Source organism: Protomyctophum bolini, assembly GCF_963924005.1.
Source record: "Protomyctophum bolini genome assembly, chromosome: 5".
Classification (NCBI taxonomy): domain Eukaryota; kingdom Metazoa; phylum Chordata; class Actinopteri; order Myctophiformes; family Myctophidae; genus Protomyctophum; species Protomyctophum bolini.
Window position 1 is genome coordinate 40,733,725 of NC_137866.1, and position 20,256 is coordinate 40,753,980.

Consider the following 20,256-nt stretch of genomic DNA (forward strand, 5'->3'; position numbering starts at 1 on the left):
CATTTTTCATCATTTTTGAACATGGGCTATAGCCCCTACCGTACGGCATACTATAGCACGCCGTTTTTCATCATTTTTGAGGATTTGAAGAAAATTCAAATTTTCAAAAAACATGGGTTATAGCCCATCGTTTTTTGAATTTTTGTAAAAAATGTTATCCTCATTTTTCATCATTTTTGAACATGGGCTATAGCCCCTACCGTACGGCATACTATAGCACGCCGTTTTTCATCATTTTTGAGGATTTGAAGAAAATTCAAAATTTCAAAAAACATGGGTTATAGCCCATCGTTTTTTGAATTTTTGAAAAAAATGTTATCCTCATTTTTCATCATTTTTGAACATGGGCTATAGCCCCTACCGTACGGCATACTATAGCACGCCGTTTTTCATCATTTTTGAGGATTTGAAGAAAATTCAAAATTTCAAAAAACATGGGTTATAGCCCATCGTTTTTTGAATTTTTGAAAAAAATGTTATCCTCATTTTTCATCATTTTTGAACATGGGCTATAGCCCCTACCGTACGGCATACTATAGCACGCCGTTTTTCATCATTTTTGAGGATTTGAAGAAAATTCAAAATTTCAAAAAACATGGGTTATAGCCCATCGTTTTGTTGAATTTTTGAAAAAAATGTTATCCTCATTTTTCATTATTTTTGAACATGGGCTATAGACCCTACCGTACGGCATACTATAGCACGCCGTTTTTCATCATTTTTGAGGATTTGAAGAAAATTCAAAATTTCAAAAAACATGGGTTATAGCCCATTGTTTTTTGAATTTTTGAAAAAAATGTTATCCTCATTTTTCATCATTTTTGAACATGGGCTATAGCCCCTACCGTACGGCATACTATAGCACGCCGTTTTTCATCATTTTTGAGGATTTGAAGAAAATTCAAAATTTCAAAAAACATGGGTTATAGCCCATCGTTTTTTTAATTTTTGAAATAAATGTTATCCTCATTTTTCATCATTTTTGAACATGGGCTATAGCCCCTACCGTACGGCATACTATAGCACGCCGTTTTTCATCATTTTTGAGGATTTGAAGAAAATTCAAAATTAAAAAAAACATGGGTTATAGCCCATCGTTTTTTGAATTTTTGAAAAAAATGTTATCCTCATTTTTCATCATTTTTCATCATGGGCTATAGCCCCTACCGTACGGCATACTATAGCACGCCGTTTTTCATCATTTTTGAGGATTTGAAGAAAATTCAAAATTTCAAAAAACATGGGTTATAGCACATCGTTTTTTGAATTTTTGAAAAAAATGTTATCCTCATTTTTCATCATTTTTGAACATGGGCTATAGCCCCTACCGTACGGCATACTATAGCACGCCGTTTTTCATCATTTTTGAGGATTTGAAGAAAATTCAAAATTTCAAAAAACATGGGTTATAGCCCATCGTTTTTTGAATTTTTGAAAAAAATGTTATCCTCATTTTTCATCATTTTTGATCATGGGCTATAGCCCCTACCGTACGGCATACTATAGCACGCCGTTTTTTTTATCATTTTTGAGGATTTGAAGAAAATTCAAAATTTCAAAAAACATGGGTTATAGCCCATTGTTTTTTGAATTTTTGAAAAAAATGTTATCCTCATTTTTCATCATTTTTGAACATGGGCTATAGCCCCTACCGTACGGCATACTATAGCACGCCGTTTTTCATCATTTTTGAGGATTTGAAGAAAATTCAAAATTTCAAAAAACATGGGTTATAGCCCATCGTTTTTTGAATTTTTGAAAAAAATGTTATCCTCATTTTTCATCATTTTTGAACATGGGCTATAGCCCCTACCGTACGGCATACTATAGCACGCCGTTTTTCATCATTTTTGAGGATTTGAAGAAAATTCAAAATTTCAAAAAACATGGGTTATAGCCCATTGTTTTTTGAATTTTTGAAAAAAATGTTATCCTCATTTTTCATCATTTTTTAACATGGGCTATAGCCCCTACCGTACGGCATACTATAGCACGCCGTTTTTCATCATTTTTGAGGATTTGAAGAAAATTCAAAATTTCAAAAAACATGGGTTATAGCCCATTGTTTTTGAATTTTTGAAAAAAATGTTATCCTCATTTTTCATCATTTTTGAACATGGGCTAAAGCTCCTACCGTACGGCATACTATAGTACGCCGTTTTTCATCATTTTTGAGGATTTGAAGAAAATTCAAAATTTCAAAAAACATGGGTTATAGCCCATCGTTTTTTGAATTTTTGAAAAAAATGTTATCCTCATTTTTCATCATTTTTGAACATGGGCTATAGCCCCTACCGTACGGCATACTATAGCACGCCGTTTTTCATCATTTTTGAGGATTTGAAGAAAATTCAAAATTTCAAAAAACATGGGTTATAGCCCATCGTTTTTTGAATTTTTGAAAAAAATGTTATCCTCATTTTTCATCATTTTTGAACATGGGCTATAGCCCCTACCGTACGGCATACTATAGCACGCCGTTTTTCATCATTTTTGAGGATTTGAAGAAAATTCAAAAAACATGGGTTATAGCCCATCGTTTTTTGAATTTTTGAAAAAAAATGTTATCCTCATTTTTCATCATTTTTGATCATGGGCTATAGCCCCTACCGTACGGCATACTATAGCACGCCGTTTTTCATCATTTTTGAGGATTTGAAGAAAATTCAAAATTTCAAAAAACATGGGTTATAGCCCATCGTTTTTTGAATTTTTGAAAAAAATGTTATCCTCATTTTTCATCATTTTTGATCATGGGCTATAGCCCCTACCGTACGGCATACTATAGCACGCCGTTTTTCAACATTTTTGAGGATTTGAAGAAATTTCAAATTTTCAAAAAACATGGGTTATAGCCCATCGTTTTTTGAATTTTTGAAAAAAATGTTATCCTCATTTTTCATCATTTTTGAACATGGGCTATAGCCCCTAACGTATGGCATACTATAGCACGCCGTTTTTCATAATTTTTGAGGATTTGAAGAAAATTCAAAATTTCAAAAAACATGGGTTATAGCCCATCGTTTTTTGAATTTTTGAAAAAAATGTTATCCTCATTTTTCATCATTTTTGAACATGGGCTATAGCCCCTACCGTACGGCATACTATAGCACGCCGTTTTTCATCATTTTTGAGGATTTGAAGAAAATTCAAAATTTCAAAAAACATGGGTTATAGCCCATCGTTTTTTGAATTTTTGAAAAAAATGTTATCCTCATTTTTCATCATTTTTTAACATGGGCTTGAGCCCCTACCGTACGGCATACTATAGCACGCCGTTTTTCATCATTTTTGAGGATTTGAAGAAAATTCAAAATTTCAAAAAACATGGGTTATAGCCCATCGTTTTTTGAATTTTTGAAAAAAAAATTATCCTCATTTTTCATCATTTTTGAACATGGGCTATAGCCCCTACCGTACGGCATACTATAGCACGCCGTTTTTCATCATTTTTGAGGATTTGAAGAAAATTCAAAATTTCAAAAAACATGGGTTATAGCCCATTGTTTTTTTAATTTTTGAAAAAAATGTTATCCTCATTTTTCATCATTTTTGAACATGGGCTATAGCCCCTACCGTACGGCATACTATAGCACGCCGTTTTTCATCATTTTTGAGGATTTGAAGAAAATTCAAAATTTCAAAAAACATGGGTTATAGCCCATCGTTTTTTGAATTTTTGAAAAAAATGTTATCCTCATTTTTCATCATTTTTTAACATGGGCTAGAGCCCCTACCGTACGGCATACTATAGCACGCCGTTTTTCATCATTTTTGAGGATTTGAAGAAAATTCAAAATTTCAAAAAACATGGGTTATAGCCCATCGTTTTTTGAATTTTTGAAAAAAATGTTATCCTCATTTTTCATCATTTTTGATCATGGGCTATAGCCCCTACCGTACGGCATACTATAGCACGCCGTTTTTCATCATTTTTGAGGATTTGAAGAAAATTCAAAATTTCAAAAAACATGGGTTATAGCCCATCGTTTTTTGAATTTTTGAAAAAAATGTTATCCTCATTTTTCATCATTTTTGAACATGGGCTATAGCCCCTACCGTACGGCATTTGTAAGTGTAAGGCTTAATTGGGTCGTCCACTCACAGTTAACAGTCTTTGTATTGAGTTTGTGCTTGAAATGTAGGCCTACTGTAATTCTGCAAACTGTTAATAAATATTTCAATCAATCAATCAATCAAAATTGACATTTCAACTATTGATCAGACGCTGTGCATTGACGACACCTAGTGGTCATTCATTTTAATTGCATGCATGCAGAGAAATCACAACATTGTGAGACGCACTGGGTCGTTGCCATGTTTTGCTACGGAAACCAGCGACCTGCCTTGTGTAAGTAAGTAAGTAAATTTTATTTATAAAGCACCTTTCTTAACAATGTTACAAAGTGCTGTACAGTGACACAATAAAATCAATCATAATTAAAACAGGACAGTACAACAAGCAAATAAGAACAACATAATCAAGTCAAATAAAATCAGAAAAATGTTCCCGAAATAAAAACGTTTTCAGTGGACGAAGCCAGGCTTGATACGAGCAGACGTGGCAACGCGATCGAAACACAGGGGCAATCTCCCGTCGGCCGAGAGGTTGGAACTCACGGGCCAATGGGAGCCTGTGTCGTGTAATTTCTCCCTTTACACTGACTATAATTCTATCTATTTGAGACAGAAACGGCTAAGCAATACGGCAGGCTGTAGGCTGTAGTCAAAAGCACCGGACGAATGAAGGCAGGCAGAGAGTGTTCTGAAGTGTAGTGTAGAGTCGATCATTTTATTGCAACCGAGACCAAGACAGAGAGCTTCGCCATTGTCCCTGAGCCTGGAGCTCAGGGACTCCCTCGTACTGAACCGCTGCCGCGGCCAGTTTAAGACTCCCTAAACCTTGCATTTTACAGGACATATATACAGTGTTTTTGCATAGACACAGATATACGGAGGTGGAGACTGAAACTTTACATACCGGTATTCATCAACATATTGCCACTTGGTAAGCAAAGGTCTCTCCTGGATACAATAGAATGCTAAGTTCCCTATCACACCTGGCCAGGCCAAGCTACTTGACTAAGGCCCACGACACCTTGACTTTAAATATCAAAGACAGGCCTCTGCAGACACAGTGACTGCAGATAGTGACAGTTGACCTATTTAGCATGCCCTTAGCACAGTGACCAAATGTATAAGTCGGACATTTTAACATGGCTTATATATGAATATCATGAAATATAGATACCACACCTGCATGCTTTTGGGCGGCCAATAAGGGCAGGGGTAAAACAGAGAGAATTGTTCCGGATCCTTAACATCAACTAGCACAGAAAAGCTGTGTTGTAGTAACCAGCAGTTAGCTCAGTGTGATGAGTGTCTGTGTTTGTGATCCACTGGTCCAGGGTTCAAATCCCACATTATTCATGTGTCTCTGTGATGCTTTGCTTTGCACACTGACTTTCAGAAGGACAACTTTAAAGCAGCACAGAAATTCCCAATGATTGTGTGCCTCAGTGGACCAACGGTTAAGTCAAATGATATCTGTAGTATACCTAGTAGAAGTGTGCCGGTTCGAACCCCGACATACTCAAATCTTTACTGACACTTTGCATTCCACACTAACATCAACTAGCACAGAAAAGCTGTGTTGTAGTAACCAGCAGTTACAATTAATTGCGGAATTGCGGAATTGCGGAAATTGCGGAAATTGCGGAAATGGAAATTGCGGAAATTGCGGAATAAATGAAAAAGAACGATGGGTTATAGCCCATGTTTTTTGAAATTTTGAAAAAAAAAGTTATCCTCGTTTCTCATCATTTTGGACCGTGGGCTATAGCCTATATCGTACGGCATAACCCCCAACCGTTACTTTTCAGGAAACAGGGGGAGAGAGCACCGTCTCCCGATGGTCCTTCCCAGCACCTTGATGTCATGACATGGGACTTGAACCGGCCAACCGTCTGAAGCAGAGGCAACGGGTCAAGCGCTCCACACCATTGAGCCAAGGCACCTTGGGGCATTCAGCAGATGTCTCCGGGTGCTTTTGAGTTTTTATTTTTTATTCTAGCCTTGAAAAGTTCAAATTACTGCAGCATTGAGCTGTAGGAGGAACTCCCGATGGTCCTCCAGCACCTTGATGTCATGACATGGGACTTGAACCGGCCAACTGACTGTAGCAGAGGAAACGGGCCAAGCGCTCCACACCATTACGCCACGGCACCTTTGGGCATTCAGCAGATGTCTCCGGGTGCTTTTGAGTTTTTATTTTTTATTCTAGCCTTGAAAAGTTCAAATTACTGCAGCATTGAGCTGTAGGAGGAACTCCCGATGGTCCTCCAGCACCTTGATGTCATGACATGGGACTTGAACCGGCCAACTGACTGTAGCAGAGGCAACGGGCCAAGCGCTCCACACCATTACACCACGGCACCTTTGGGCATTCAGCAGATGTCTCCGGGTGCTTTTGAGTTTTTATTTTTTATTCTAGCCTTGAAAAGTTCAAATTACTGCAGCATTGAGCTGTAGGAGGAACTCCCGATGGTCCTCCAGCACCTTGATGTCATGACATGGGACTTGAACCGGCCAACTGACTGTAGCAGAGGCATCGGGCCAAGCGCTCCACACCATTACGCCACGGCACCTTTGGGCATTCAGCAGATGTCTCCGGGTGCTTTTGAGTTTTTATTTTTTATTCTAGCCTTGAAAAGTTCAAATTACTGCAGCATTGAGCTGTAGGAGGAACTCCCGATGGTCCTCCAGCACTTTGATGTCATGACATGGGACTTGAACCGGCCAACTGTCTGTAGCAGAGGCATCAGGTCAAGCGCTCCACACCATTACGCCAAGGCACCTTTGGGCATCCAGCAGATGTCTCCTGGTGCTTTTGAGTTTTGTTTTTTTATTCAACCCTTGAAAAATTCAAATTACTGCAGCATTGAGCTGTAGGAGGAACAGGCCTTGAACATGGATGTCATGGTTTGAACCGGCACACTTCTACTAGGTATACTACGGATATCATTTGACTTATCCACTGGGCCATTGAGACACACAATAATGGGGAATTTCTGTGCTGCTTTAAAGTTGTCCTTCTGAAAATCAGTGTGCAAAGCAAAGTGTCACACAGCCACATGACTAATGTGGGACTTGAACCCTGGACCTGTGGATCACAAGCACAGCCACTCATCACACTGAGCTAACTGCTGGTTACTACAACAAAGCTTTTCTGTGCTAGTTGATGTTAGTGTGGAATGCAAAGTGTCACATGGGCTATAACCCATCGTTTTTTGAATTTTTGGTATGGGCTATTAAACGAGCGTCTAAAAATGGGATAAAAAACATCTAAAATGCAGTCCATGGTCAAAATTATGAAAAACGAGGATTTGAGATTAAGACGAAAATCTGTGCGCAGCTAATCTTGGTCACCGCCAGAGCGAACAGCATGAAACTTTGCAAGCGCACTCACCATAGGCCAAACATTTCAAATCAACCTCATGGTGGCTGTAGCTGCCATAAATGTTTGATGAATGTGTTAAACAAGTTAAGAAGTTCACTGTGTTTTAATTTTGGTCAAATTTCATGTTTAAAATGTTCTTTGTTTTACTGTGTATTGTAAGGCAGGTGAACACCCACAGGGCAGATCAAATCTCTCAGTAGGCCTACAAGACAGTTGGATCAGGAAGCTTAGAACATCCTGTTTTATGTTCAGAATCAGAATATTTATGTTGAGTTAACCTATATCTGTTTCAGCCATTGAGAGGTCTAAGGCTGGCAGACGCATTGGGATTGTGACAACACAGCCACTCATTAGTTCCAGAGACCACACATTGTAAGTCCAGTTTAATATAAAATGTGTCATCAATGTGTGTTTATTGGGTGTGGAGGGGGCAAGGAACCTGGATATTGATGGGGGTCACTAGTCCAGAAAAGGTTGAGAATTGTCTATGTTGTTACTGTTATGTTATGCAACTAAAACTAAAATGAGCATTTAGTAACTCTTTATAGTTGGAAGGCATGTATATGTAATCATCCATCCATCATTATTACTGTTTTTTTTGTCCCCATTCTGTCCTCTATTTTATTTCTTTTTTTGTTTTGTTCATTTCATCCTTTCTCTGAACTGGTTTAGACTCAAGGTTGTGAAGATGAACACCACAACATCCAATAACTCCACTGAGTGTGTTCTAGATACCAGTGTGACAGCGGTGGTCTTCCCTTGTCTATATAGTGTCCTCTTTCTAGTGGCACTGGTACTGAACAGTCTGGCTGCATGGATCTTTTACAACATCCCCACTACATCCACGTTTGTGGTCTATCTAAAGAATGTGGTGAGTGAAGGGATTTGTTTTGGAAATGTATTTGTCAGTGCAAGATAGAAACAGAGACTATAGTGATGAATAATAATGATTGTTCAACAACAGGTGGTGGCTGACATGCTCATGACTCTGACCATCCCTGTGAAGGTGCTGATTCTGCTGAATGAAGCAAGTGTGGGCTCCCTGCCCCTGCGTGTCTTCTACTGTAGATACTCAGTCCAACTATTCTACTTGTCCATGTACATCAGCATACTTTTTCTGGGTCTCATCAGTCTGGACCGCTACCTGAAGATAGTCCGGCCATTTGGGAGATATGCTGTGCAGAAAGTCAGGGTTGGTAAGGTGCTGAGTGCAACTGTCTGGGTGGTGATGTTATCTCTAGGGCTCCCAGGCATCATCCTGGCTGACAAGAGAGTGCAGCTCTCTAGAGGCATACCGAACTGTTACTCCATGTGGCATGACCAAAGGAGGCACTTGAAAGAAGCAGTCTCCATCTTACTTCAGGTAACACCTCTAAACTTTGCACAGTAATTATCTCTGCCAGGATACTGTTTGGTTCTCTGCACATATACTGTTTGGTTCCTACACCAGTTTGTGCACCGCTGTTCTTAACTAAAGTGGTTGCTGTGTGTGTGTGTGTGTGTGTGCGTGTGCGTGTGTAAAGTAAAAGTAAAACACTTGACATCTCAGTGAATGTTTTGTTGTGCTTTCTATTGATGTATTGGGTCCAGGTGGTGTTCTGGGGCACACTGGTTCTGATGCTGGTCTGCTACACCTTCATCAGCAGGAAGGTTTATGAATCATACACAGCCTCCAGCAGCTCTGGAGTGACCAGTCGCAGAGTCAAAGCAAAGGTCTTCATTGTGGTAGCAGTGTTTTTCATCTGCTTTGCCCCCTCCCACTTTACCCTGGTTCCCTACACATGGAACCATAAAACAGCATACCACTGCACAGCACGGAACGCCATCGACATCACCTATGAGACCACCGTGTGGCTGTCGAGCATGAACGTGTGTCTGGATCCACTCATCTACATATTCCTGTGCAAGACATTCCGGAGGAAGCTGACAGCCACACTCAGCCGCAAGCGCCTCCCACAAGGCAACATGGACATGTGTGTCACAGTGTGTGACAGGAGAGGATGTTAAACGTAACTTCGCAAACCACGAGGCTAGGTTACTTCCTGCTCCTACTCCACCTGACCCGACACACAGAACCACTATTGTTTAGAGCTGGTTTCTTCACTCCAGCCTGCCGCTAAACCATTGATATCTTCAACACAGTCTACTAGAAAAGAGTGTACATATACAATGAGCTGTTCTCTGGAAAGAGGTCCCCATCCCTCTCGCTTCTTCAATGCTAGCCGATATCATGAATAGAGTACACACCTACCACGTACGCCCAGTTACATGCTGCTGACAGGATGTCTGGAAATACACATATAATGTACAATAGACCTTTTGAGTATGCACAGTGGACAAAATAATAGCCCTCATAAAACACCTGTAGAATATCAATTCACTGTGAAAAACATGTCATTTCCTTTCCTATTCATTGACTATCTTGTCCTCTTTGCCTGGGCCCTATACAACATAATTTTGGGACTCTGGTTGATTAACATATTATAATGTGGAGTATACTACTGTACCGGTATCTTAAAATTTAGTTTATTTCAGAATGAATTGTAAGCATTTATTTTATAATTTAATTTATATAAAAACTGATTGATTAAACTGTTCAGTCCTTGATGTTTTGTGGACATGTGTGGTGTGTGTGGCGAGTAAACATTCACTACATTTACAGCCAAGCTGTAAATTATTCCAGGGGCCACAAGAAAGGACCAGACAGAAACTGTAAAAATGTACAAAATTACATTTATAATGAAACCACCACAACAGAATATTGCACAGAATATATTCTCAACGTTTATGAACTGCATATAATGTCAATTAAATAACTTAAAAGAATAAAAGAAAAGATAACAGATTCAGACATTTGGAACAATATGACCTACAGAGACAAATATCACTGACTGTCTGTCTTTGTCCTGCAGACAAAAATTACAGTGTTGTCTGACCTACAAACAACACTGTCCTACAGAGTCAGAAAGAGACAGTTTGTCCCTGTAACACAGACGGTTCCAAATGTCTTAAACCGTTTTATTATTAATAGCTTTTGTCAACAGTCATTTGTCACATCTACAGTATTTTCTCTCCATACAGACTTGTTCTCAAACCAATCACCAAACAATCAATCTGTATTCACCAGGTGGAAGGAAAAAATGAATAAGATAACATTTTTCTCCTGGTGGCAGATGTCATGTGACCAATGTGTCACATGACCAGGGAATGAACAACAAAATAAAATAAAGCCACAATGTGCTGGTACAACAGAAACGAGTACACAAAACAATCTGAGTGTACAAAACAATATGAACATAGTCAACATACATATATGAACTGCTTTTTTGTTTGGCATGCAACCTTTGTATGATTTTTTTTCCCTTTCTGTGGGACAGTGTAGTCATTTGGTTGGACTGGATTTCCCACAAAGCACCAATACTGCTGGCATTAACTTCCGTAGCGACACATTTATTAAACGCTTAAACCCTACATTTGTTGGCCGGATTCCCAAGGGCTCTACACTAAATAACGTTGCTGAAAATAGGCAATGTAGAAGCTCACATCATTGCGACACTTAGTGAGCATAGTGAGCTTGTAGATATTTTCACCAAATGTTCTCCCCCAGAATATGGATGCTACGGTTTAAGAGGTTAACATTGTCTTGAGGCAGACGGATCAAGGTAACTAGGATGTGGAGACTCTCACTCAGGTCTGACTTACGTACATACATCCCCCCCCCCCCCCCCACAAACACACACACACACACACACACACACACACACACACACACACACACTCTCTCTCCTTCCACTCCTGCTCACCCCTCTCGGGAAAAAGGAGGAATCTCTTCTCCAAATTTGGCACAGTGAGCAGAGTTTTTGGCTTCAAACAACACCTAGAAAGAGAGCGAGAGAGACAGTCAGAAAGACAGACGAACGAGGTCATGATGACAATCTTGATATCAAGTTCTTTGTAAAAGAAAATGTTATTTTGATTTGGCCATCACGTGCACGCACGCACCCACAAACACACCCACAAACCTACCTCGTTGTGCACGTAGCTTTCACAGCAGTAGCACCACACAGAGAGGTCTGCAAAGCTGAGGACTATGGGATGTTCAGCCACTGTGCCATGTATGACCATGTGCTCGTTGACATAGCGACCACAGAACACCTACAGTAACACACAGTAGCCATTTAAATGTCAGTCCAATAACCACCTAAAAAACCCTGTATAGTTATCATCGTCATATCATTCAAATTAAATCACTGGTGCACACAAGACAAACATATCGATTGTCAAATATATATATATTTTTTTAAATTAGTTGCCTCGCAAGCGCATCCGTTATAATTAATTTCATCGCACTGTGTTCGAGGATACGGCCCGGGATTCACCTGTAAGTTAACACCCCAATCGCCCAGGACGAAGTTCATCGTCCTTTCTATTAGTAACACCCAGCGCCAGGACGAAAAGACTGAGTTTATTGATATGAAAACCGATCGCATCGCTCTACACTACAGCCTAGGAGCGCCTGTTGTGCAATCCTCGATGTTGCACAACAGTGGGACATCATCGGAAATGTCCCCCCCCCTGTTTAGCCGACGACAACCAAAATCTTAAAGCGTTAATAACTCGGGATCTAAATCATCCCGTCCGATTCTAAGAAAAGATCCTGTGTTCCTAGTCGCGTTCATGCCTCCCGTTGTTGTCGATGGCCTTTAGAGTGTTTTGGCTACATTTAGCTGGTCCAGCCACATCCGGTATAACTTTCGGTCCGTCTGTAAAAGTGCTCCGTTGCTATAAATCGATTGGGCGCTATGATTAAATAACCCCGGGCAATCGGAGTGTTAACCCATTTGGCTGGCCATTTGAAAGCCTTTAAAGCCATTTGTATCAGTTTGATTATTGGCATAGTTACAGCAATTACTGTAGGCCTTCAAAATAGTACTTTGAAGAAACTTGCGTTAATGGCAAAAACATCAACGTCGGACCTTGGCAGATGAGACAGACAGACATTCACCTGGTAGCAGATGAGACAGACAGACAGATAGACATTTACCTGGTAGCAGATGAGACAGACAGACAGATAGACATTCACCTGGTAGCAGATGAGACAGACAGACAGATAGACATTACCTGGTAGCAGATGAGACAGACAGACAGATAGACATTTACCTGGTAGCAGATGAGACAGACAGACAGATAGACATTTACCTGGTAGCAGATGAGACAGACAGACAGATAGACATTACCTGGTAGCAGATGAGACAGACAGACGGATAGACATTTACCTGGTAGCAGATGAGACAGATCCAGTTCTCGGTCTCAGAGCCACAGTCCTGACACGGCAGGAAGATGTCAATACCTGCAGGTGGGAGGGGCTTAACAGCATCCAGGTGAGGACACCAGGAGAGTGGTTCTACCACATGCATGGTGCTCTAGAGAGAGAGAGAGAGAGAGAGAGAGAGAGAGAGAGAGAGAGGGGAGAGGGGAGGGGGGGAGAGGGAGAGAGAGAGAGGAGGGGGGGGGGGGGGAGAGAGAGAGAGGAGGGGGGAGAGGGGAGGGGGGGAGAGGCAGAGAGAGAGAGGAGGGGGGGAGAGGGAGAGAGAGAGAGAGAGAGGAGGGGGGGGGAGAGGGAGAGAGAGAGAGAGAGGATGGGGGAGAGGGAGAGAGAGACAAATGTAGGAAAGGATAACCCATTTAGACCCGAGTTAAAAACATTCACCTTGAAAGAATATATATTCAAAGATTTGCGCCACATTTAAAAAAAATAGCAGACCTATAAGAGCTTGTAGTGTGTAAATGTGTCCAAAATGAAAATCGATTTGTATAATTCAATATTAACGATTAATCGATTAATCGTTGGTGGGGGGGGGGGGGCTTTTTTTTTTTTAATAATTTTTATTTATTTAATTTGAACCCTACAAATAAAAAAAATCTTCCCCCCAAAGGGTACCTAAGTCAAAAATGTTTGGGAACCCCTGATTAGTAGTAGTTGATTAACAATAATTTTAAGTTAATAAGGGTCCATTTGGTTACTAACTCCATCTTTTAAATGAGGACCACTGGTGGTCCCTGGTCCAGTGTTGAGCCAATTGATCACCATAGCAACCCCAGCCTAGGCCTGATTAGGTAAATTCCCAACACCTGCTAAATCCTCCAAACCTGTATCTTGATTGGAATCAATCTCCACTCACACTCCTGTCAGTCATGCAGCTACACAGACACATCCCAGGCACACTTTGGTAGGCCTATAGCCCTATATCCTGTTTGGATGACAATATTGCCTTTCCAACAGATTTTAATTTAAAAAAAAAAAGAAAAAAAAAACGATTATTGATTATTAATTTTCATAATCGATTTCGGGTCCTATTAACGATAATCGATTAATCGATTAATCGGACCCATCCATGTAGATCTGCTATTTTTCAATAGCTAAATTATAACAATGTTTAAAATACAAAAAGGGGTTCCCGCCCCAAAATGGGTTAAGAAACAACAATCATATTCACTGTACAACCCATACAAATGAAAGGTTTGGGCAGTAAATGTATCGTTAGTACCCCGTCGTCCATGAGCTGACCACAGATCAGCTCCAGGGCAGTTGGAGGTTTGGACCAACCACACGCTCCCTCTGCCCCCTGCTCTTCAGCGGGTTCTGCCTCGCATCCACCGGAAACCACTTGGTCGCAGCAGGCAACAGGTTCTGAGGTTGTCGTGGCAACAGCCTAGGAAGGGGAGCGGGAGAGTCAGACAAATGATGCGATACATAGGTTGTGATGTTGTCACCTGCAACTACACCCGACACATGAACGACGCCGCTCTGCAATACTTCAAGAGAATTCAACCACTTACGACCCTATGTACTTAATTAACTGGAGTATCCCAGAGCTCTATACTAGGCCCCCTCAGGTTTTCACTCTACACTAATTATCTTAGCCAATCTACAAGGTCACCTTGTAGACAGACCTACAAGGTCACCTTGTAGACAGACCTACAAGGTCACCTTGTAGACAGATCTACAAGGTCACCTTGTAGACAGATCTACAAGGTCACCTTGTAGACAGACCTACAAGGTCACCTTGTAGACAGACCTACAAGGTCACCTTGTACACAGACCTACAAGGTCACCTTGTAGACAGACCTACAAGGTCACCTTGTGACTGATTACCAGACGGCCTCTTTACGCCCCTCAGCTACAGCCACCTCTAAATGTTAAAAGATGTTTACTTTTGCTGAGTTGATGGAGTGGATGGTAGTGTTAATTTAACATGTTCATCTCCTTTGTACATATAGTGTTCGAATTTGTTGATGACATGACATGACATATTATTGTGATTTGTTTTTAATAGATTCATAGAACCACAATGTAAATAAGTATCCAGCACCTTTATGTGTCATCCTTTTAGCCTTAATGTCTTACTGTACCATGTGCCGTTTACATTTCTGACAAATAAAGTAATCAATCAATCAATCAAGAAACACCATACATACATCGCAAAACATGCACCATAGTGAGGAACTGTTGGAAAACGTTGCACCGTGAGGAAACGAGAAACAGTGTTACATAGCTACATAGCATGGAAACATCGTTGTAAACATTGCAAGTTTCCTTGATGTTGTTGCAAACAAATGTGATTTTTTTTTATGGTGACAACAACCTGAGGCTGAGGTATGCTGACAGCTGATTGGTTCTCTTCAGAGGTCACGTCAACAGACTCCGCCTTCACTTCGTCCTCCTTGGAGCTTCTACGAGTCGGAGGGCGAACCTTCTGTCTGGCTCCCCCCACCGGGACGGATGCAGGGCTACGATTGGATGAAGTACTCTGACTGATGTCAAGGCTGGCCAATCCCTGCAAAAGCTGATCGACACCGTCCTACAACACAACATCATGATTAGACAGACAGACGGACGGAAGGACAGATATATACACAGACACAACAGCGACAGTCAGAGAGACAGACAGTTTGGACTGACCTGTGTTGACTTCCTGCCTTTCCCCTTAGAACCACGCTTCCCACGATGCTTTGGGGTGGACAAGGAACGGATGGACTCTGATACTAGAGAGAGAGAAACGGGAGGGAGAAAAGAGAAAGGGGGGAAGAATAACAAATATAAAATATAACGAGAGCAGGAAGAAGTATACATAGATACATACATACATATATATATATATATACACACTTGAAGTTGTGAAAGTGTGAAATGTATATTAATGCTGTAACTCATTATCACTTGCACGAGCAGACCACAAGTACTGTTTTCCGCGTATATCCGTGACTGTGAATTCCCGATGACACGCTCGGCCAATCAGGGATTGTGTGTTTTTGGTCGCGTCGTTCGCCTAATCAGAGCGTAAATTGGCAGCTTGCTGCATATGTCGGTGGCCCCTCGACCGATTGGATTGGGGCCGTGTGTTGGTGGCGTCGCTCGGCCAATCAGGGATTGGGTGATGACGTAACTATGTATGTTTATCTATAAACGAAACGGACATATGTGGATGACGTAAGAAATTTGAGTTTCAAACGTATATATAGGGAACTATATGCTTTTATGTGATGTATTCCCATGCTTTTGTTCTTGCTTAATGTAAGTCGCTCTGGATTAAGAGCGTCTGCTAAATGCCTAAATTGTAAATTGGAACTAAAATATAACTTAAAAAGGTCCCTGGATTCTGATAGTGTCCGTTTCCTTTTACGCCTTTGCCAAAGAAGCTTGCATTGGGAAGTCCATGGATGCTGATAGTGTTTATGGGTGTCATCTTTGTTATATTTTCTAGAGGGAGGAACGGTAAGTTGACAAGAGTCGGAGATAAGTAGCGTGCTCTGCTTGCGCACTGTGCAGTGCAGCACTGTGTGCGAAGCGCAAGTTGGCAGCTCGACAGAGTGCATTTCTAGTTGCCCTATTTTGGCACATAAACACACAGTCCTCACAGTGTATCCGCAGCGATGACCAGTAGGGGGAGTGACAGCGGATGACCTCGTTAATCGCCATGACAGCGTTCTGGTGAGGGGGGGGCAGAGGTGTTGCTAGAGGAGGAGGGACGTCTCCTAGCAACACACTGGTACACATCGCCATGGAGTCAGAGATGGACTGCAAGTTATACCCCCCCTAGAGAGAGAGAGAGGGAGACACACACAAAAGAAGCAAGGTTGTAAATAGTCTCATCTCTGTCATCACCGGTAGACTGACTATCTTGCATGTGTGTGTGTGTGTGTGTGTGTGTGTGTGTGTGTGTGTCCTCGCAGGAGCACATACCTCCAGGATGACGAGGACCTTCCCTCCGGCCAATGACATGAGGAGATGAGTCATGTGGGCGTATCCTTCAGGTGTAACCTGATACCCTCCCAGGGGGTCTCCCCTCGCTGCATCAAACCCAGCCGAGATGATGACTAGATCTGGATTAAACTACAAACAGAGATTATGATTAGATCTGGATTAAACTACAAACAGAGATTATGATTAGATCTGGATTAAACTACAAACCGCGATGATGACTAGATCTGGATTAAACTACAAACAGAGATGATGACTAGACCTGGATTAAACTACAAACAGAGATGATGACTAGACCTAGATTAAACTAGAACTGCACTCTGCCGAGTGCATACTTGCTTGTTGCACACTAGTAGGCCATAAATGGCCTACTAGTGCGCAAGCAGAGCGCGCAAGTACTTTCGACCGCTGGAAACTATCACATCTCAGTATCTCTGTGAAGGAACGTTTGAAATGTATAATCATTACGTGTAACTATTTGCTACCTAACTACTTTTTTACAGAAAAATGAATCATTGATATGTGATGAAAAAAAAAGGTATATAAACTGAATTAAAATATATTATACAGTATAATTATTTTATTACTTATTGTAAATTGTCAATTGTTTTAAATGTATTTCATTTTGTACTATAGTGATATTAATACTAAATCATGATCAGAGTAATATGTGTCTCTAACTTCAATTTCTGTAATAATACTTTCAAATTTGTGTGTATATGACGTAATGTTGACTTGTAACTAGTCCCAGCAAACCAGGCATACACTTACGGTGTATGACTAGCTCTCAGTGATGACGTAAGAGAAATGGTCATCTGTATAATCTGGTCCCACCAGATACCACATTACGTCTTCTTTGAGAGCTGGGACCAGAGTACACGGTGTGTATATGTATGACTAGCTCTCAGTGATGACGTAAGAGATATGGTCATCTGTGTAGTCTGGTCCCAGCAGACCAGGCACAGATTTACAAATTACAAATCACATTACAACTACATACAGAGTATGTAGTTGTAATTTGATTAGCAGTATACTGTGGTTACTTGGTTCCAAAAAGTGAAGCCAAGTTTTTTTCAACCGTAGATCTGTGCCTGGTTTGCTGGGACCAGTTACAACATTACGTCATCGTTGAGAACTGGGACCAGAGTACATGGTGTGTATATATGACGTAATGTTGTAACTTGTAACTTGTAACTAGTCCCAGCAAACCAGGCACAGACTTACGGTTGAAGAAAACTTGGCTTCACTTCGAAGAGACCAAGCGAAATGATTACTTGCGCGCTCTGCTTGCGCAAGTAACTACAAGCAGAGATTATGACTAGACCTGGATTAAACTACAAACAGAGATTATGACTAGACCTGGATTAAACTTCAAACAGAGATTATGACTAGACATGGATTAAACTACAAACTGAGATTATGACTAGACGTGGATTAAACTACAAACAGAGATTATGACTATACCATGGGCGTAACTAGCGTGACACAGACAATGCAATTGCGTTGGGGCCCGTGGGCTTTGAGCACACAGCCGGCCGCCCACCCGTATCGCTGGTACAATAGAATAAAAAAATACATAGAGTAAATCATGCAGTGACAGTTGAGTTGACGAAAGTTTGGCGGAGCCCGGTGGTGGCTGGCTGCTAGCACACACGCGCCCCGCCCCCTAACAGCTCTGGTGTGAGAGGAGTGTAGGATTTGTACCTCTCTGGCGATCGGCATGACAACAGCGTGAAAGGCGGCCAGGTATTCGGGATCTCCCATTCGTCCTCCGTTCCACGGAATGTTGACATTAAACCCCGCCCCCTGGCGGATTCCCACCCTGTCACAGCCTGCATCCTCGGAGGAGGGGAAGAATGTTCCGTGGTCATAACGATGGAGGGAGATGTAAAGAACACTGAAAGAGAGAGAGAGAGAACGATGCAACTTGTGCTGGTTCTGGACAACCGGCTATCCGACGGACTCGACACCCTGTGAGAGTGTGGAACGCGTGTCGAATTTGAAGTTGGTGGGGCGAACAGTTTTCGAGTTACGTGGACTACAGAGATGTGGTGCATTTATAGAGAGATATAATATAACTATTTATAATATTGTATATTATACAATTTAGGCATTTATACAACACTCTCATCCAGAACGACATACAAGTGTAAGATCAGAGTAAAAGCTAATGAAACCCTAGTCAACACACTTTAGGGTTAGTTGTCACATAAATCAGAAGTTATCAACCTTTTGGGCTGGGGACCCCAACCCTAACTCTACTGTATGGTTTCAGCCTCACCTCTTGTCCTCCTCGAAGATGTGCTGGGTTCCGTTGCCATGGTGGACGTCCCAGTCCACAATGAGGACTCTGACGTTGGCAGTGAGGGACTGGGCGTAGCGCGCAGCGAGGGCAGCCGTGTTGAAGAAACAAAAACCACAAGCTGTGTCTCTCTCTGCGTGATGTCCAGGAGGACGGACGATAGCTACGCCGTTACACACCTGAAGAGACAGACAAGAGAGTCAGTCAGACAGAGAGACAAAGACAGTCAGAGAGACAGATAGAGGCATACTGATGCATACTCATACAGATGTCATACGTCCACACGGTTCCAACATGGTTGTGTAAAAATAGACCCCACAACTCTTCGGTTAGAATGTTCCGTACAGTGTGTTTTGTTGTCTTGTTACCTTCCCAGTTAGAATGTGTTGGGCCGTGTTGAAGCAGCTCCCAGCAGCCAGCAGGGCACACTGGTAACTCTGGTTGTTGACAAAAATAGAGTTGAACTCTGTTCCCAGGCGATGCAAGTCTCTGGCCTTCATCTCCTCTGAAGACTTTATCAGGGAGATAAGAGACAAACTACACACACACACACACACACACACACACACTCCGAATGTTTACAAAAACACAAAAGCCTAATGTTTTTATCTTCCCCCCACAACATTTTGCAAGGAAATTATTTTACATATACTAGTTCAGATTAAATATATTTTCTCAAATCTAAAATGATTAGTTCAGATGAATGTTATTAATTTATTTTACATCTACTAATCTACTAGTTCAGATTAATATCAGAAGAATCACAGCTATATACTGTACCACAGAGTATAAAATATACGTGTGCCTGTGTGTGCGTGCATTGTGCGTACCCGTGGCACATGGCCAGTTCCTCCTCGGTTGCCAGACGGGATGGTATCCGTTGACAACGATCAACCAATCCTAGCTCTTGGTGCTTTGAGAAAATCCTAGAAATCCTCTGAGGCTGTTCAGGATGATGACTAGAGAGACAAAAAGAGACACGGAGACAGAAAGAAAGAAAAAAAGAAAGAAAGGACAAGAGTCACAGAATGGAAAATGTACCAATACAAATGCTGACACACACACACACACACGCACACACACACACACACACACCTGTCCCACATATTAAGATGTTCCATCATCTTCGGGTCATAAACCAAACCGGTCGTCAGTCCAGCAGGCTTGGCAGGGCTGACCTTTGCTGTAAGGTCGTCGTCTGTTTCCCTCAACACTTCACCTTCAGCCAGTAGA

At 41.5% G+C, this 20,256-nt stretch overlaps 2 protein-coding genes across 3 annotated transcripts in view; one reads left to right on the top strand and one right to left on the bottom strand.

Annotated features, from left to right (window-relative positions):
* Positions 1 to 8,147: 8,147 nt before the first annotated feature.
* LOC308315126 (P2Y purinoceptor 12-like) lies at positions 8,148 to 9,466 on the top strand (the record flags this gene model as incomplete). Its single annotated transcript, XM_080762962.1, has 3 exons — positions 8,148 to 8,330; positions 8,424 to 8,822; positions 9,050 to 9,466. 3 exons carry the CDS (start codon positions 8,148 to 8,150, stop codon positions 9,464 to 9,466), a joined length of 999 nt encoding a protein of 332 aa, XP_080619088.1.
* A 1,732-nt stretch (positions 9,467 to 11,198) lies between these two features.
* Positions 11,199 to 20,256, bottom strand: part of hdac6 (histone deacetylase 6) — a 19,198-nt gene continuing 10,140 nt past the window's right edge. For both annotated transcript variants that reach the window (XM_080763547.1, XM_080763546.1), the window contains exons 17-29: positions 20,119 to 20,256; positions 19,854 to 19,982; positions 19,392 to 19,560; positions 19,003 to 19,202; positions 18,426 to 18,618; positions 16,704 to 16,853; positions 16,379 to 16,556; positions 15,423 to 15,505; positions 15,106 to 15,321; positions 14,008 to 14,172; positions 12,736 to 12,882; positions 11,486 to 11,614; positions 11,199 to 11,336 (exon numbers count right to left, since the gene is read on the bottom strand). The exon at positions 20,119 to 20,256 is cut by the window's right edge. In XM_080763547.1, the coding sequence (XP_080619673.1) occupies positions 11,259 to 11,336; positions 11,486 to 11,614; positions 12,736 to 12,882; positions 14,008 to 14,172; positions 15,106 to 15,321; positions 15,423 to 15,505; positions 16,379 to 16,556; positions 16,704 to 16,853; positions 18,426 to 18,618; positions 19,003 to 19,202; positions 19,392 to 19,560; positions 19,854 to 19,982; positions 20,119 to 20,256 (1,975 nt within the window). In that variant the 3' untranslated portion in view covers positions 11,199 to 11,258. The remainder of the gene's footprint in view (positions 11,337 to 11,485; positions 11,615 to 12,735; positions 12,883 to 14,007; positions 14,173 to 15,105; positions 15,322 to 15,422; positions 15,506 to 16,378; positions 16,557 to 16,703; positions 16,854 to 18,425; positions 18,619 to 19,002; positions 19,203 to 19,391; positions 19,561 to 19,853; positions 19,983 to 20,118) is intronic.